This window comes from Prosopis cineraria, unplaced genomic scaffold (assembly GCF_029017545.1).
Source record: "Prosopis cineraria cultivar Desert tree isolate PC_DT_omini unplaced genomic scaffold, ASM2901754v1 PC12, whole genome shotgun sequence".
NCBI classification, from domain to species: Eukaryota; Viridiplantae; Streptophyta; class Magnoliopsida; order Fabales; family Fabaceae; genus Prosopis; species Prosopis cineraria.
The window spans coordinates 21,926,967-21,946,019 of record NW_026555343.1 but is presented as its reverse complement, the minus strand read 5'-3'; the positions used below and the strand labels follow the sequence as shown (position 1 = coordinate 21,946,019).

At 36.8% G+C, this 19,053-nt stretch overlaps 1 protein-coding gene across 9 annotated transcripts in view; it reads right to left on the bottom strand.

The window, feature by feature from the left end:
- The window catches only part of LOC129288122 (uncharacterized), a 30,822-nt gene extending 12,018 nt beyond the window's left edge, over window positions 1-18,804 (bottom strand). For 4 of the 9 annotated variants that reach the window (XM_054924509.1, XM_054924508.1, XM_054924510.1 and 1 more), the window contains exons 1-11: window positions 18,222-18,804; window positions 16,947-17,098; window positions 16,760-16,852; window positions 14,684-16,651; window positions 14,477-14,593; window positions 12,003-12,185; window positions 11,854-11,916; window positions 9,801-9,872; window positions 9,373-9,636; window positions 2,785-2,904; window positions 87-146 (exon numbers count right to left, since the gene is read on the bottom strand). In XM_054924509.1, coding sequence (XP_054780484.1) covers window positions 87-146; window positions 2,785-2,904; window positions 9,373-9,636; window positions 9,801-9,872; window positions 11,854-11,916; window positions 12,003-12,185; window positions 14,477-14,593; window positions 14,684-16,651; window positions 16,760-16,852; window positions 16,947-17,098; window positions 18,222-18,609 — 3,480 coding nt within the window. In that variant the 5' untranslated portion in view covers window positions 18,610-18,804. Of the gene's footprint in view, window positions 1-86; window positions 147-2,784; window positions 2,905-3,649; window positions 4,325-5,759; window positions 5,919-9,372; window positions 9,637-9,800; window positions 9,873-11,853; window positions 11,917-12,002; window positions 12,186-14,476; window positions 14,594-14,683; window positions 16,652-16,759; window positions 16,853-16,946; window positions 17,497-18,221 lie in introns of those variants that run through there. The other 5 variants (XM_054924512.1, XM_054924513.1, XM_054924516.1 and 2 more) reach the window with 5 other exon arrangements.
- Window positions 18,805-19,053: the final 249 nt, after the last annotated feature.

Sequence of the window (19,053 nt, the reverse complement as noted above, 5' to 3'; positions counted from 1 at the left end):
AATATTTTGTTAGGGTCAAAATAAATTCCACATTTATTGTCAAGAGTTTATGTTACAACAAGAACAAAGGAGGGAGTGAATCTTACCTGGTCAATTTGCCGGCCCAGATGGTGCTCATGTTGAAGAAAACGTATAATTAATAACACCTATGATAGAAATCAAGTTTATGCACAATTATTCGCAAACAATAACATTTATATATCATAAACATCCATAAGGTGAGAAATCCGCTTCCTTGAATTCTAAAAGAAGACATTTTACAGGAGCGCATCAAATTTTGGATATAACAACGGCAAAAATTTGCATTCAGTTGCTTATCCTTACTATTAGGCTACTCAATTAAAACATGACAAGTACAAGGTTTCTACAACTTAGCATGACATGATTGAGTCACTTAAAAAAAAAAAAGGAAAATTAATCTGCATATCTTTTCCCTCAATTTTGAATTAGGTCACTATAGTTATTTTATTTTAATTAAGCCCCAATAGTTTGACCCATTAGATATGTTAATCCCTAAATGTTAAACTTAATAAATTATTAACTTTCCCAGAATAAAAACACTTGTGGAGTTTCTAGAAAATTTGATTCAATAGTTCTAGCAAAACAAAAAAAAATAAAATAAAATAAAATAAAATTTGATTTAATACAATGTTTACAATTTATTAATTTTTTAATATAAAACATGTATGTAAAAACATTATTTAGAAGACAACCTAATTATATAAATTGAGTTATAAAAATTATGTAGTTAATTCCAAAGTTATATAATCTTTTAATACAAATATAAAAGTTACTCCATCCATTCAAAAATGTAAGGCATTTTTTGAAGGGTTAGATGTTCAAAAATATAAAGCATTTTTAACCTTTCAAGGTACAATCATTGTCTTTTTTTCAAAAGTATCCCTATTGAATAAATTAATTTATATTTATTTTCGGGTGAAACACCCTATTTAATAAGGGTGAATACCCTATTTAATAATGGTGAATATGAAAAGATATAGTTAACTTGTAAACAAGTAATTACTTTACTAAAGGATGAGATTTGATTAAAAACGTCTTATATTTTTAAATAGAGAGAGTCTTAATTTTTTTTTAAATGGAAAAATTTAAGGATGAAATATCTAACGGATTAAATTATAAGGGCTTAATTAAAGCAAAGTAAACTACAAGAACTAATTCAAAATTGAAAAAATCTATAAGGACTTATATTTTCCCTTATAAAAAAATTACATGTTAAATTGTGATGAAGAACTTGATAGCAAAGATACAAAGAACTAAATGAAAACATATTAATTACAAAGATAACATAAAAAGTTGAGGATTATGCATTGTCTGAAGGGAAGGGGAAAATCAATACAAAAACTGTAGGCTCCAGTGCGTAGACCATTAATAAACTGCATATAAAATATTTGTTTGTTATTATTCGTTATAAATTAGAAGGTTTTTGGGGAGAGTGGGTCAGGTAGTATCATAGACTTTATTGTCCTTCATTTTCTGTGTAAATATAAGATATTTTCAGATTCTCTACATCCTCCACCTTATTCCTCCTCTCCCCAAGGTTGTTAAAGGCGAAAGGCGCACTTAAGGCGCAAAGCTTGTAAAACACCTTAGGCGCAAGGCGCTAGAAAGGCGTGTGCTCAAATGAAGCGAGGTGCTACCATGTGTTGTAGTCTCTTGGTGTTGCTGCTCTATTCTAAACTTCCAAGGGATTATAATGGGTTCTCTTTTATAACCTAATCAGTATAAGTTGGGATTAAAATTTTCTTGAAAATTTTCCAAGGCTCACAATAATTTCACTATCATGTTTAAAATTTCAATCAAAGATTATTTCTTGCAATAAATTTAAATCTTTTCTATTATGTAATTGTCTTCTCTTATTTTGAAATTAAATATTCCATATTTGTTTTTATATCATTTAACTTTTCATATTTTATATCATATTTTAATGGGTTATGTATTAAAATATGAGCAAACTCATTGTCTTCCACAATATGTTACTCCATAGAAGTCAACTGAAGTAGTCGGTGCTGTCCTTATCTTCTCTTCTTCCATACGCTGTCAGCATCATCCTCGTCAATTCCAATCGGTCGTTGTCTTTTCTTCGATAGGCAAACCCAATCAGTCGTCCTCTTCACTTCTTCAATACCCAGTCCCAGTCGGTCGTCTTCATCTCTCCTTCAATGCCCAGTAGTCGATTATCATCTGCCCATCTTTTGTTCCCCTGTTCTTCAACCTACTTAAACTAGGCACCCTCAGGCGTGCGCCTTTTGCTCATGCAAGGCGCACAAGGCGCTCTCAAGCGCGCGCCTAACTAACCCCATCGCCTCTCTTCACTTGAGAGGCGATGGCCAAGTTCAGCGCCTCGCCCAGGCGCCTTAGGCGCTGAAGCGAGCGCCTTTTACAACACTGCCTCTCCCTTTATTTCTTCTATATCTCCCCCTTCTTATCTATCTCCCCCTCTTTTCTTATTATTTGCAAGTCTATATCAAGTAATTATTATTGCTCTATTGTTCTATCTCATACCCTTTTTAAATTATAAATGTATTATATACTTTATTAATATCTTGTGTGTTTAGGATTATTAGCACCGGTTGCTAGTTACTCTTTTCAAGAATAAACCAACAAAAATTGAACACAACAAAGCAATATATGACATTTGACAATTGCAATGTTCATTAGACTTTCAGAATATGTAAATCCTGTCCAAGTTACTTCTGAACCAAGTGGGCTCAGAGAAAACATCCAAAAATAAAAAATTCATGTAAAAATATTACGCATGCATACCAAACAGTAGGAACTTAATCCGCCAGAATAGGACTGATCAAGGCTTCGATCTGCTAAGAACTGTTTTAGCACCAAAGCAAGAGGAGTAACAGCAGGAAATTGTTCTGTCAGCCCCTTAACCTATAGGCAGTAGCATAATGCAGTATGGGTCAATCAAAACCAACGCAGACATGGACGGAACATCTAAAACAAGACATTGGATTGCAGCTTCCTGAACAGCAAAACTGAAAAACCAACACTAAAACCAACCCAACCAGGGGCTGAAGTACATTTTAGGAATTGGGGGCTGAAAATAGCAAATAAATAACATAATTTTCAAAGAAAATTTAATTTACCACTTTCAAAAAATTTGGTCCCCCCCCCCCCAGGGTTTTTCACAAGTGTGTGCAAGCAACAAAGTCCCCTCCTCCCTTATGTTAGTGGTCATCCTCACACCCGCAGCCCGACACTTTGCCTTTCAGTATGTTACATCCTCCATGTCATCCTAACATCTCTCCTCCTGACAACATAGACAATACCCCTCTCCTCTCACCAACACAACACCCTTGTCCATTTCCAACGGAAAATTTCCCATTCGTTTTTTAATTATTAAGCTTTTCTTAGTTATTGATCAGACAATCAGATTTAACTTGGCCCTGCCATTTTTTATCATACAAAAATGATTTGTTCTAACAATAATTATGAATATCAAATTTACACAGAAATAGAATATAATTAGAACATATTAAATTTTTTAAAATATGATTAGAGTCTTTTTTTTTTTTAAGCTTTTATCCTTTCACAAACAAAAATTTAGGTTTTACTTGTTTTAAAACAATTATATTCTTTTGTATGTTATAATAAATTTTTTATTTTTGTAATTCACTTCTTTGGCGTTTAATTTCAACAAAATTTATTGTATTGATATAATAAACATTTATATATGTTAAAAAAATATTATATAGGAATACATTTTACCCCCTCCCTAGTTAATTTTTCTAGATCTGTCATGAAATTATGAGTTCAGATAAGATTTAGTTATATTTGTTCATGGCTCTCTCCCATCCATATGCAGCAGCAACACTTGCCCAACAGTTCATGGATCAGGTTTACAAATTACATGGAGCTCCTGCGGAAATAATCAGTTACTGAGATCCCATTTTTGAGATCAATTTTCGGAAGGAGTTCCTAAAAAACCTTGGGAATAGAACAAAAATTGTCTTCATCTTCTGAGGTGTTTATAAGTAAGCGTTTAAAAAAAAGTATTTTGAAAAGAAAAATTATCAGAGCTGTTAGACAGGTGTTTAGGGACGTATTTACACTGCATGTGTTGGGAAAGATCTGAAGGAGTGGAACAAGTGGCTCCCTCTTGCCAAATGACGGTATAACACCATTTTCTTCCATGCTGCAACTAAGGTCACTCCTCATGAACTCTTTCATAGACAGAAACCACCTTTACATATTCCCTATCTTCCAAGAGACTCAGTGGTGGATGCACTTGATAGATCTTTTGCAGCAAGGGAAGTGATGATCGGTGTCCTCAAACGTCATTTACATCATGCTGACAATATGATGAAGTAAAAGGCAGATTCAAAAAGATTAGACAGAGAATTTCAGATTGGATGATGGGTGGTTATGAAGCTTCAGCCCTATAGACAGATTTCTGCAGCAACTAGTTCTCAAAAACTTGTTCCTAGGTACTACGGACCCTACAAGATGTTGGAAAGGGGAGGTCCAGTTGCAGATTCATTCAACCTTCCATTTTTTCTCACCTCAAGTTGTGCCCAGATCCCTCTGTTAAGCAGAGACACCCTCCCAATGAATGGCCAGCTTTACCTAGCACTATGTTTACTGAGAAGATACTCAAGACCCTTGAAGGAAAGGGTCCTTTAATACTCAAGCTGCAGCAACAATTTCCTCCATTTGAAGTTCAAGACCCTTGAGGGCAAGAGTCCTTTTTGGGAGGGGCTATTTTTATGATGAAATTATGAATTTAGATAAGATTTAGTTATATTCGTAAGTTATTTGGATTTTAAAAAGCAATTAGATAGATTTAGATGATTTTAGATGATTTAAATAGGATTTAGATAGGTTTTGATATTTAACTATATTACTATAATATTATGGAGATTAATATAAAATTTGGGTAAGATTAGGGTATTTATTCATTTATTCAGCTTTATACCCATAAATAGGATTGTGGGCAGATCTGTTATGAAAGGTACTTTTATAGAATTATTTCAGATTTATTTCTTATTTCTTTTTCTCCCTACCACTCTGTTTCTACTTTCTCCATCTCTCTCTTTTCTCTTCCTTTCACAATCAATTTTCTCAACAGAATCTGTCCCGGAAACCACCATATTTAGACCTGAACAACAACTCAGTGATAACAAAAGCAGAACTACCACCACCCACCCCCCCCCCAAAAAAAGGGGAAAAAGGAGGGAATGTTTTTAAAAAAACGTGAAATTTTTGTCCCCCTCCTTTTTTTTTGTAGAAGCTAGGGTTGGGGATACATCCTAATAGTGCTGAAATACATTCCATCCCTAATTTCCCTATGCATCTTCATTTGTAATACTCTGAACTCTGAAACTCCACCATATTCCTAGATATAAAAATAATTATGAAGCAATCTGAAGATATACATACGACCCCCTAACTTTATAGTAAAACAAAAGGACTGGATACAACTCGAGCCATTGCAAAAGGTAAATATTTAAAGAACCAGCTGTAACGAATAAAATTTTAAATAACTCCTTGACAAAGAGCCCAGAATAAAGAGACCCAAAAAGGAATTGAAAGCTTTACACATGCGCACGCACACAAAAGCTACTAAATTCTTATATTGACCCAAAAAACAATTTTCAATTTTACTAGCACGCAAATATTGTTTCTTCAGGCAGAAGGATAACCACCCCGTGGTTTACCCCATTTTCACTTTGTTACCTTATGGTTCCAATTATATCCTTCTAATTCTAACTTTCTGTTTCATTTACCTGCAGTACCCCCGAGGGTATAGTATGATATCACTTTGACCCCTCACGTTACTGTTTCATCAATTTGTTGACAACAAAGTCACTTGTCATGCGCATACTATAAGTTCACTCCACTGTGTACTTTATCCAGCTATCAATTAGCCCCCTTGAGCTATTTTACTATTAATTAGCCAAACAATGAATTAAATGAGAGGCATGCTGATATAAACAGAAAAGAAAATGTAACAAAAAACAAAACAAAACAAAACAAAACCAAAAAGGAAGAAGAAGAAGAATAGAAACGGGGATAATTCATTTGCCAAAAACCCAAATGAGGACGTTACAGGTGATATGTTCTGAATGGATCCCTGACACATGCCAAGCTCGATGATTTATTCCCTCTCCTCTAACTAACTCAAGGATATTGCTCACATGCCCTTAAATCCCTGATATGTAACATATCAATATATTGCGACTTCAACAACAACAACAAGCCTTTATCCCACTAGGTGGGGTCGGCTACATGGATTGCAAGACACCATTGTGCTCTATCATTTATCAAACTTTTAGGAATATTATTAATTAAGAGATCGCGTTCAACAACTTCCAAGAGTGTTCTCTTAGGCCTTCCTCTACCTCTCTTAATCGGACTCAAAGTTATATGTTCCACTCTTCTCACTGGTGCCTCCCTTGGTCTTCTTTGTACATCCCCAAACCATCTCAACCGATTTTCTACCATTTTTTCCTCAATAGGTGCCACCCTCACTTTTTCGCGTACGTGCTCATTTCGAATTTTATCTTTACGTGTATGTCCGCACATCCATCGTAACATTCTCATCTCTGCTACTCCAACTTTATGCTCTTGCTGTCCCGTTAGAGCCCAACATTCACTACTATATAACATTGCCGGTCTGATAGCAGTGCGATAAAACTTTCCTTTAAGTTTATTAGGCACCTTACGGTCACAAATAACTCCTTTAGCTTTTCTCCAATTAAACCACCCAGCTTGAATTCTATGTGAAATATCTCCACTGATTTCGCCATCATTTTGAATAATGGCTCCCAAATATCTAAACTTTTCCACTTGAGGTATAATTTGATCTCCCAATTTCACTTCCAAATTATTGTCGAATATTCCTTTATCAAATTTACAATATAAATATTCCGTCTTACTTCTACTCAGACGAAAACCTTTCGACTCCAATGTCCTCCTCCATAATTCAAGTTTACAATTAACCTCTTCTCTTGTCTCTGCTATAAGAACTATATCATCCGCGAAAAGCATACATTTCGGGATTTCTTCTTGAATATGTTCCGTCAAAACATTTAAAATCAAGTTGAACAAATAAGGACTCAGAGATGATCCCTGATGTAATCCAATCTTTATAGGAAAATCCTTTGTTTGACCACTAGGTGTTCTTATACTAGTTTTTACCCCCTCATACATATCTTGTATGGCTTTAATATAAGCAATCCGTACTCCCTTTTTTTCCAACGCTTTCCAAAGTACTTCTCTTGGTATACGATCATAAGCTTTTTCCAAATCAATAAAAACCATGTGTAGATCTTTATCTTTACAACGATACTTTTCCATTAATCCCCTTAGTAGATAAATCGCCTCTGTAATTGATCTACCTGGCATAAAACCAAATTGATTCTCAGAAATACTTGTCTCCAATCTCAACCTGTGCTCAATTACTTTCTCCTACAATTTCATTGTGTGGCTCATGAGTTTAATCCCTCTATAGTTAGTACAATTCTGAATATCTCCTTTATTTTTATAAATAGGAATTAATGTACTTCTCCTCCACTCATCAGGCATTTTCTTGGACCGTAAAATCACATTAAATAACTTAGTTAACCATCTCACCCCTTCTTCACCTAAACATTTCCACGCTTCGATAGATATACAATCAGGTCCGTTGGCTCTACCATTTGCCATTTTCTTAAGAGCTTCCTTTACCTCCTTATCACGTATTATTCGATAGAATGACAAATTTTGTTCTCCTTCACCAGTTACTAAATCCTCCAAGTTACTAGATGAATCCTCTCCATCATTGAAAAGTTTAGAAAAGTAAGTCTCCCATCTATTTTTAATTTCATCATCTGTAACTAAAATTCTTCCCTCTTCATCCTTAATACACCTTACCTATTCTAGATCTCTTGATTTTCTTTCCTTACTCTTGGCAATCTTATAAATATTTTGCTCTCCTTCCTTCGTCTCAAGGTTCTTATAAAATTCTTCAAAAGCTTTAGAACGAGCTTCACCCACAGCTCTCTTAGTTTCCTTCTTAGCCATACGGTACCTCTCCCAATTTTCCTCATTGTTACACAAATGTATGGCTTTAAAACAGTTCTTCTTATACTTGATTTTGTCCTGTACATTATTATTCCACCACCAAGACTCCTTATCTCTCGGACCAGAACCTTTCGATTCTCCCAAAACTACTTTTGCAACCTCCCGTATCTTTTTAGCCATATCCTCCCATATGATGTTAGCACTTCCCTGAGATTCCCAAATTCCTTTATCCAAAAGATTTCGCTTGAAAATATCTTGCTTCTCACCTTTTAATTGCCACCACCTAATCCTTGGTGTTACTACTTGTCGACGTTTTTGAATTTTACTCATAATACACACATCAAGGACTAGGACCCTATGTTGTGTCGTAACAGCATCTCCGGGGATCACCTTACAATTTTTACAAAGTCTTCTATCTGTGTTCCTAACCAAAAGAAAATCAATCTGTGACCTTGAGGCTCCACTTTTGTAAGTGATGAAATGCTCATCTCTCTTCTTGAAACAAGTGTTGGCAATCTTAAAATCATACGCCAATGAAAAATCAAGAAGAGTTTGTCCTTCATTGTTTAGCTCTCCAAAACCAAAACCACCATGCACCTTCGCATACTGACCAGCTTCCCTCCCAACATGCCCATTAAAGTCTCCTCCAATAAAAATCTTTTCACTCTGTGGTATATGTCGAATCAACCCCTCTAGATCCTCCCAAAATAATTCCTTAAGACTGGCTTCTGTCCCGACTTGCGGCACATAAGCGCTAATAATATTAACAGTCTCACGTCCAATTATCATTTTTAAGGAAATAATTCTGTCTCCGATTCTGCTAACTTCTACAACGTTCTTCTTTACTCTTTATCTATAATGATGCCTACTCCATTGCGTGCACTTACTTTTCCTGTACACCAAAGTTTGAAACCTTGAATATCCTTAACTTCTTCTCCACGCCATTTTGTTTCTTGCAGGCAAAGGATATTGATTTTCCTTTGAATCATAACCCCTACAACCTCTAAAGATTTACAATTTAATGTCCCAACATTCCAAGTACCAAATCTAATTTTGCTCTTCAACAAAGTAAAAATTCTACCGTCCTTACTTTCACATTTAAGAATTACGAGGGGGCGGGGAATATACATTAAGGGTTTAGGGTTTAGGGTGTAGGGCTACCTCAGTTTTATTAGTCTCTGTCTTTGTTAAATAATATATTTTCCTTGACTACAAGATCGATGATAGCATAAGATGGGAATATTCATATCCAAAATTGAAGGCAATCAGTTTATCAACTTTTCCATTTTGGCCAATCACAGAGACAGTCAAAGTGCCATAATCAAAAGGAATTACCATTTCTGAAGTTTGGAGTCCCGTATGTGATGGGGTCTTGAAGCTGATATCAAGACGCACTGAATTTGAATCCTTTGGGGTGCCACTATTTATTGGGGAGCATTTTTGCACAGCTGAATCTTCTGAATGAATCATATCAGAATGAATACCATTGCCATTTTCACCAGTTGTGCAAGCTGACTTCCCTTTTGGAGATTTTAAAATAGGAGCAGAAGAGGTGATAGCATCAAAAGGAACTTCCACCACAAGCATAATAATAGGTATCTAAAACAAAAGGGAACAGAAGGAGAACATATTAAAGATAAGGGCAGATTATATAAACAACAATAATACATGGATTGTATGATGCTATTATGCTCTATCATTTACCAGTCAAATTATATAAACAATTCTAATTTAAAAAAAAAAAAAAGAATTGAGAGTGTTACAGCTGTATTCTCCACTGTCTTCAGAGAATCATTTTTTACCCAATCCTGATTGGCAAGGTACCTAGCTGCATGCTGGCAAAGCAACAAAGTTGAGGGTCAATTTTGTGACACGCTAAAACAAAATCAAAATAACTGCATTAACAGGAGAAAAATGATAAAGTACAGAAAATTAGCTTAGGATATCCTTATAATCATACCATAAGTAAAAGGGAAAATAGGAACACTTTCAAAGTACATCAAAACAATAAACTCCGATAGCTAATCAAATGTTTGTCCAAAAGCAACCATCAAGCAGACTCAGAGAAATGAATAGCTAGGGTATGGAAAATGCATACAATGTGTGCAATCAATTACCCAGAAAACCAAGTATTCTCAAGTCTCAAATTATTTAGGATAGCCATCCTCAGGACATATCTTGTGATAGAATTTAGGTTCACACCATCCATTCCATAGACCCTTTTTTCTTTAAAGACGACTTTTTGTTAAGTATTGCAGATATATACACCTTCAAGAACTGTTCTTCCCAAAGACTTAAAATGCTATGTTGAAGCATGCCACTGAGCAAAGAGCAATAGCCCTTGGACTCCAAACATGGAAGAAACAAAGACCCACCATACCTAATGTGTAAATATAGTTTAATTATGAGAGTCAGAGCAGAAAGGATCAAACTCCTCACTAATTGATCAGAGTGACATTTTTTTGTGGTAAGGAGGAAATTACAGGTAAACAAGATTACATGAGTCTGACACCCAGTATCTTCATACAAAATCTTCATTGGGCAGAATGACTTTGACACTAAGTTAAGGACTATTTCATCCTAAAAGCTCAAGTTTTGGGGGAATAAACCCATAATATGTTCTATTAATATCTCTCACATACACAACTAAATAGTTTTACATGAAATTCCCAAGACTATGTACAGGCCCCCTCAATTTTTCTGTCTTCCCCAGCTTTATGTTGTTTCCATTTCTTGCTGAGTTTTGAAACCAGCGTTTTAAACTTTGTGGGAGTGAAATCAAGCAATGAAACGACAAACACTGCCCCTATAATCTTTCATTGCAATCATGACAAAAACTTAATGATACTCAATCTTAACAGAGACATTATACAGATAGGCATGGGCACATAGGCCCTGTTTGGCACAAAAGATGGATTTTAAGGGATTGGTATTGGGATTGGGAGTGGTATTAAATGGAAATAAGTATTAAAAATCATGTTTGGTATATAGCATGGGAATGGTTAAATAATTTGTATTTAATATATAAAATTATAATTACAAAAGATTATGACAGCCTTGCCCTGAAAAAGCATTTAACCGTGTTCCACTCCCTCTGCAAAAAGAACCTCTTCTGATGCTCAATGATCTGTGTCAATGAAACTGTATGTTACATATTGATTTCCCAGAATTAGGACTTCTGGTTACCTCTATATACGTCAAGTTGTGAAAGCATATTAATCCTTTTGTTGTGTTGGGGTGGGGGGGACAACATTTTTCAGATCTGTGCTGGAGATGGAGACAAAGATTAGAGCGTCATGTTCTGCTTGTCCTTCTCCATCTCTACAATCACCTTCTCCTCGCTCCCTAATCATCTTTCTCCTCCTTGACGCACTGTAGACAACATGCTGATGAACACTTGACATAAAGATGATGACGGTGAGACAATGATGTGCAGAAAGGATGGAGGAGAAAGAGGCATAAAGCGATGAGCATGGAGCAGAAAGCATGATGGAGAAGGCAACAAAAGAGGGAGGAGAAGGTGACTGGAGACAGAGGAGATGGAGGTGACATTTCCAAGGTGGAGGCTTGTGACATGGGAAGGCATCTTGGTCTGAAAAGTTCAAACCCAGGATTAAATTTTCAATACCACCTCTCCCATGGGCTTGCTCAATCCCACCTACATGGGTTTCAACCATCCCAAGTAGCAAACCTATCTATTGTACCAAACATGGTAAAAGTGGGTTAATCCAACCCCAATCCGAACCATTCAATGCCATCTACCAAACAGGGCCATAAGGTGTCAGAATAACATGCCATAGTTTACTGCCAATATACCTGGAGACAAGTTTCTTTGATGCCATTTCGGCCCTCAAGTATTCCAGCTTCTTTTATCGGCTCCTAAATCATTTTATTTAAAAGAAAAGGGAGTCACTTCACCAAATAAAAGAACGGACAATACAACAGAAGAAAAGAGGGAAAATTACCAGGTTTCTCACAGGAGGGAGACAAACCACAAGGTCGACATCACTTATTGGAAGGGCCATACCAGTTGCATTAGAACCAAATATGTGTGTCCTGGACCTGGGCCATAGAACTTGTAGAGATCGAGTAACTCTCTTGACAGCCCAATTGATGTACCGTTTCCTAGACATATTCTCCGCAGCAACCTAGGATTGCATCATACATTTAAAGAATAAATGTCAAGTAACATGTTGAAACAAAAACAAATACACAAGATATATGGAAAATCTAAAGCCATACAAGATGCTAGATATCTATAAAATTCCATGCCCCATTCTTCACCTAAAACCTCTTTTTATTGAACCCTCCTCAGCGTTCTTCAAGAAATTCTTGCCAAAAGAAAACACATCTCTCAAAATTGCTGTCCAGTTCAGTCACACATCCTCCCTCAGAATATATTTCACTTGCTTCACTGCCCGGATTCTTTTGAATATACCCAGGGCACATCATAAAATCAGTAGAATCATTTATCCTGTGGGGATAAACGAAGACAAAGCTTTCTACTGTAGATTAGAAATAAAGTACCAAAATGCCAAACTTGCTGGATCAACTAAATGAAATGGGAACGTGCCAAGCATCAATCCTATTTCCATTCTTAAACCAGTAATGCCTAATTGATGAAAGATAGTGTACGCCAGACAGTTTTGAGAAAACTAGTTCACCCAACACTGTTCAATCAAGGGATGTTCATTGAATTAGCTTAAAATTCCTTCAACCCACCATTTACAGGTCAGATTCTGCATTTAAACAGTATGAACCCAATCTAATCCACACGCATGACCATCCTTTTGTCCATTTCTTTTGAACATTTTTCTTGAAAGTTTGAAGACTGGGGAATGGGTGAAAGCTCATCTCAAACTGACTCAATTCAATCTGCAAACAGTATGGCCCAAAGGCCTTCTATTTTTAAATTAAATTACATTTCACGCCCTATGTCATTTGTCTTGAAATTAGTATGAACCCTATACTTCATGTTCAGGGGTGAGCACAACTCACCAAACCCAAGTAAACAGCCCAAATTGACCTGTGAAAAAAAAAAAAGAAAAGAAAAAGAAACAGTGCCAGTCCAGCTTCCAGGTTGAGCCAGGGGGCTCAGCTAACCCAGACCAGCCCCTTTACTTTTATTAACGGAAATTTAATTAAAAAAAAGTGTGAATGTTGTTTAAAGGGGGGGGGGGGAAGATGTCTCACTTGTACCTTGGACAACTTCAAAGAATTTCATGGCTCAACAACTTCAAAGACTTTCATGGCTATTACCAGGATTGAATCAAATATATTTAATAGGTGAAATTATCCATTTAAAGCACTAACCTCAAAACACAGTAGATATATTCTATAAATGAGTGAAACAGACATCTAAACCCAAAAAATAATAAAAATAATTGCTGTCGGGTTTAACATTCAAATAATTGCTCGTTGAGCATAACTTGCCCAACCCAAGTAAACCAGCCCAGCCCAAATCAGCCTGTGATTGAAAAACAGGACAATTCCAGCTTCCAGGTTGAGCCAGCACCTTTAGTTTTATTAATGGAAATTAAAAAAAGAAAGTGTGAATGTTCTTAAAATAGATGTCTCACTTGTACCTTGGACAGCTTCAATGACTTCCAAGGCTCTTTCCAGGATTTAATATAAAATATTGAATAGATGAAATTATCCAATTAAAGCAGCAACCTCAAAACACAGTAGATATATTCAAGATATAAGTGAAAGGAACATTTAACTGCAAATAATAATAATAATAATAATAATAATTGCTCATTGATTTTACATTCGAGGTACCATTTTCATCAAAATCTGAATGTAAACTACTATAAGGTAACTCAGAGGTAACTGAACAAACCAAAACGGTGCTGAATGACACGCTTCAAGAAACAACTGATTTTGGACCTAGAAGTCAACTGTAATTTACCATAATTAAAGGTGGCAGTATGAAAGGCATCCATGTCATTGACTCTTGAAAAGTAAAAAAAAATAAAAAATCAACCAAATGACTAAAACTTGGTGTCTTGGGTGCACATAAAGTTACTTGCTCCCCAGTAAACGCTTTTCATTGTTTGTCATATGTATTGTTCATTAATAATTAATAAATCACTGAACTGGAGACAAAATGATTTCAAACCTATAATAGCGTCATTGCTTTAATGAGCAAACTTGTAAATAGTCAATAAAATGAACAAGACTAATTAGTATTGATGACAAGTCACAAAAATCAAATACTAATATGAAGCATTTCAGCTAAGATTCAATATACCCAAGTTTACTCATTCAGTATAAAACTTGGTAACACTAAAATTTTGCAGTTGGACCCCAATTGAAACAATAACATAGTATCCTTCCTTTCCTTGTCTGATTCATTGGCCGTTAAGTTTCTAAATTATTGTAACTACCATTCAGTCATAGGACTGAAATGCAAGACAGAAAAGGGTCAGGCAAATACCTGTTTACAGAAAGAGTCAATCTCATCATGAAGCAAACGGTGCATTAATGCCAAAGATGCACTTCTTGAAGGACAGCTCTGAGAATCAAGTGGTTGCAGGGGAAAGGCAACGTCTGGCTGTATGATTAAATAAAACTATGAGCACTAGTAGATATCTACAAAACACAAGCTTATAGAAAACTTTACATGTTCCTGATCAAATGCTACCTGTGTCATTGCAATCAAGCGATCTTGCAGCAAGGCAGCAGGTAAAGGCTGGATCTTGGGTCGTACTGCAAGATTATTACTTCTCCAAGAAGGTCGCACAACTTCAGCACCATCCAATCTTAAACAAGCTTCCTCAAAATTACTTCCATCATGATACCAACCCCTCACACCCCAGTGCCTTGGGCTGGAACTGCCAGATCTAACTGCTGGAAAACCCCTTTGTTTCCTTGAATCACTCACAGGAGAAGGTGGAGGTGGACGTGGAGCCCGTGGAACAGAGAGCACTACAGGTGATGGTGGCCGTTTAATGCAGCATTGATCCTGCCTTGTACGTGGAACACATGGGCTTTTATGATCTAGACTTCGCATAAAGTCAGATCTTGATCTTTCCCTTGACAAATTAGGAATAATGATTGGCCTTAGTATAGGGTATGGATGCGAATCACCTGTCTTCCCTTCAATTTCACAGGGTAAACCAGCACCAAGAGACCCAGAAGTATCTTCCTGCATTGCTGCATCTGTCGCTGGTGAAGGATGCAACACCTTTCCAGGTACTTCATTGCCTGACATCACATATCCAACTGTCTGGGGTGTATTTCCCAAAGGATCAAATGGAGAACACAATGAAGCAGCAGTAGGCGAAGTTAAACCATTTGTACTATATGAAGATGAGAAAGCAATCATGTCATCCACAGCCCTATTGGCATCAGCCTCACGCCAAGCCCAAACACTATCATCTGAGCTGAGAGAGGGAGCTCGAGAGAAACCTGTTCCTGGATGATCAGAAGGATCCCAGTACATTATACCTCCACCAAAGTATTGATTATAGTCCATACCAGGAACTGCATGAACCTCGTACTCTTCCTCTGATACGCAGTGATTGTCATATTCATCTGCTAGCTCTCGTGCATTCATCAAATCAGGTAAATCGATCAAATCTCCATGATATTTTCCTTCATCGTCAGGAGATGTCGCATTAACCTGAACACCATGAGATGACAAACTAGTTGAAAGTGTAGAGCGCCACCCAGTCATGAATCCAGAGTCATAATTACAAGTTGGTGAAGGAGCCATGCCACTTCGAAAAACTGGAGGCCAATCTAAACTCATAGGAACAGGATGAGAGAGGATTGGGTTACATCCACCATCAATGGGAGTATTTCTTGCCTGCTGAAATGTGGGAACAAAGGAGTGGCAGAAGTGATTATGCCAGTTGCGTCCAACATCCAGATGCAATCTATCAGTGGCAGGAGGGAGGTGTGAGTTAATTGATGGAAAATATATAGAAGGCACACCAGGCCACTCATATGGACGATATTTTGGAAAAACTGATCTCCTACTTTCAAATAGGCATCCTCTGTTTTGCTCCTTCAAAAAGAGATGTTCTTTCAAATGAGCCTCTCTAACTGGTTTGTTTAGAAAACATGACTTAATATCTGATTCAGCAATATATGAGGAGTTCAGAAGGCTGGTGTCTTCATTGCAAAAGAGTCCACCGAGCTTTAGGGCAGGTACAGATGAAGTTTTAACATTAGAATCTCCATCAAAAGTTGAATTATCTAATGTGCAAGGTGAAATTTTCATTTCATTTGACAATTGACAAGGCTGAGCACCTATGCTATTGCAATGTTCAGAACAATCTTCAACATAATCTCCTTGAATTTCTCGGATAGAATTGTTCTCCCTATTAGGTCCGTCATAAGAATTAACAAAGCTGGAATCCGCAGCACAAATGACAGTACCAGATGCACATTCTTTTTTCACCTTCTTAACAGTTGAAGTATCACGAAAGCTACCAGGAATTGCCACCTCAACTTCAGAAATAACAGGCGAAGAGGCAGTACCTGTGATTGAATTTTGAGAATCTCCAACTTGAAAGTCAACAAGGGATTTTCCACTTTTACTTTTCCCTTTTCTTCTTCTTGAAGTAGTTCGACGTTTCCCAACATTCCATTGCTGGTTATGGTCCTGATGACACATCATAAAACATTCCAATCATTGACTAGAAATATGATTCAAACTTAAGAAGAAGAAAAATTAAATGAGAACCATTTCAGCAGTTGAGGATGAGCTTACCCTAACGACATCCTTCCCCTGAGATACCTCAGGACGTTGCACGGATACTGTTGAATCAATCTTCTGTTGATTCTCCTCTACATAAACGCCATCCTAGAATAATATTTAGGGAACAAGTTACAATTTAAACAGGAAGCATGTCTGTAATAACAGGGCTACAGCCGCCTTTGTAAATGGGAATAAGTACCTTGGGAGGAATTTTATGTGAAATGTCATCCGCAAACGATTTTGGCACAGGATTTAGCCTTTTAACATTGCGTGCCCGCCCTTTCTTCTTTTGTTTACAATTACTGAGCTTTTCTTTAGGTTTACTTGATGAAGACTTGTCAGGTTCCTCTCCTAAAAGTTCAAGTCTAGTGGAGTCAATTGAAATGACCATCAGAAACCCTCGCAACTTTCTCATTATACAATCAGATATGGTACAGACAGAACCCAATGGACTAAATAATAGCATTCCCATATCATAATTACAATTACAACACAATGACATCAATTTATTAAGATCCTGAAGCACTAATAATGAATTAAAGGCTCTGGCTAAAGAAGCAGGTCTTCTAGAAAATGTGGGTGGCCTGATAATTGTTCCAAATTCTACATCATCAGGAAATATTCGAATCATCCTTTCAGGCGACGTCGAATTGTTGTATGGCAGTGATTGTTCTACACCAGTATGGTATAGCCATATGTCATCCTCCAAAGCATCATTTACCACTTTGAAAACCTCGTAAATCTGAAAACTTGTAAGTCAAAGTCAGCATGAGGATTAGATAAGGCCAATCTACAAACTTACAAAGGAAAGTCCCGGGAGTTATAAAGTCATTGTGAACAAGGAATGCCTTCATCTAACTAAAGTCTCCATTGCTAGGGGACTCCAATGCTTACACACATCATAAGCATAGCTGTCTCTGTCCATGATATTTTGAATCCAGCTTATAACACAAGGCACCCACAAAGATGAAATAGGGACCAATGAAACCAAGCTTTGTTCAATGTGCATTTAATTTGAATCCTCAATTAGTTGATGTCAAAGCACCTACATCTACTTTATAAAATTTTTGTTTCCTGTCACATTAGGAAATTAGATAAAGGGCTTCCATACATTTTCACTCTTTTATCAAATATTAATAATTGTTTCAGAATGAATTGACTCAGATTCAACTATTTCTTATACATTTTTCCTGATACACCAAAATTGATCTCCCAAAAGAAAACTCTATGAAAAATGAGCAGGAGTGAAAAATTCCAGAGGGCTAAATTTAACAAGTGATATTGTCCATACCTATAAAGTTTAACCCACAAAGTGATAATCAAATGATGTCGTCGAACCCATCCTTCTAACTAATTTACCATAATCTGAGTACCTTTTCAATTGGAATTGTTAGCTATTTAAGTACTAAGCATTTATAATCCAATTTGTACTGATATCATCTAAACGATAATTAAAGAGAATCCCAATCAATACCAAATTTTTGGCCGCTTTGCCCCGTGATAGTCGTCAGGACCTTCTTTCTAGTTGCAGCGTCCAGATTCCCCCACCAGTCCATGCAACCCTTTATCCTCCAATACACATTAGTTGAAACACCTGCCCCAATTAGCCTTTCTTTTAATTTCACCCCTCTCTTTCTTCCATTGTTGTTGCAGCTCAACCAAGCCAGCCTCAAGGAAACCTCAAGCCTATTCACCACAAAAGCCTGAATGCTATAGTATCCTTTTGATTTTAACCACTCTAGTTCCACCCAATCAGCTCCTAATTCATTATTTTCACCTCTCAAAAAACCCCCATTTGACATTATATCCATTATTTCCACCATCTGATCCACATTCTCAACGAAGCTCTCCGTCACCATCATTGCATCAAGTCCCTTTCAACTGAACACGAGCAAGCTTCGATATTTTCCCCTTCCCTCCCTCGACCCAAATAACCGGATGGACTCAAAAACCCACCTCTCTGACTCGTTCGACTCGGCCACACCTGACAAAAGCCCATGAGACTTCTGCAGCAGAGGCTGGGTAACTGACCCCGCGAGGGAAGGTCAGGAAGAATGATGAAATGCAAATACAGCATGTGAAAATTTATCGAACAAAAGTGCCCCTGTGGCTAGAATCTGGCTTCTATCTGATGACAAGAAAAAACATCAACGGGCGTCTGGCAGTGCTTTCTTGGGCCCTAAGTTGGGTTCCCTCTTGCCAGTTTGAAGTTCGGATTTTCGCCCTTCACCCATTTCCTCCTTCATTCTCACCTCCGCCTTTTGTCATTTGAGCATAACATTCTATAACTCCTCATCATTTTATAA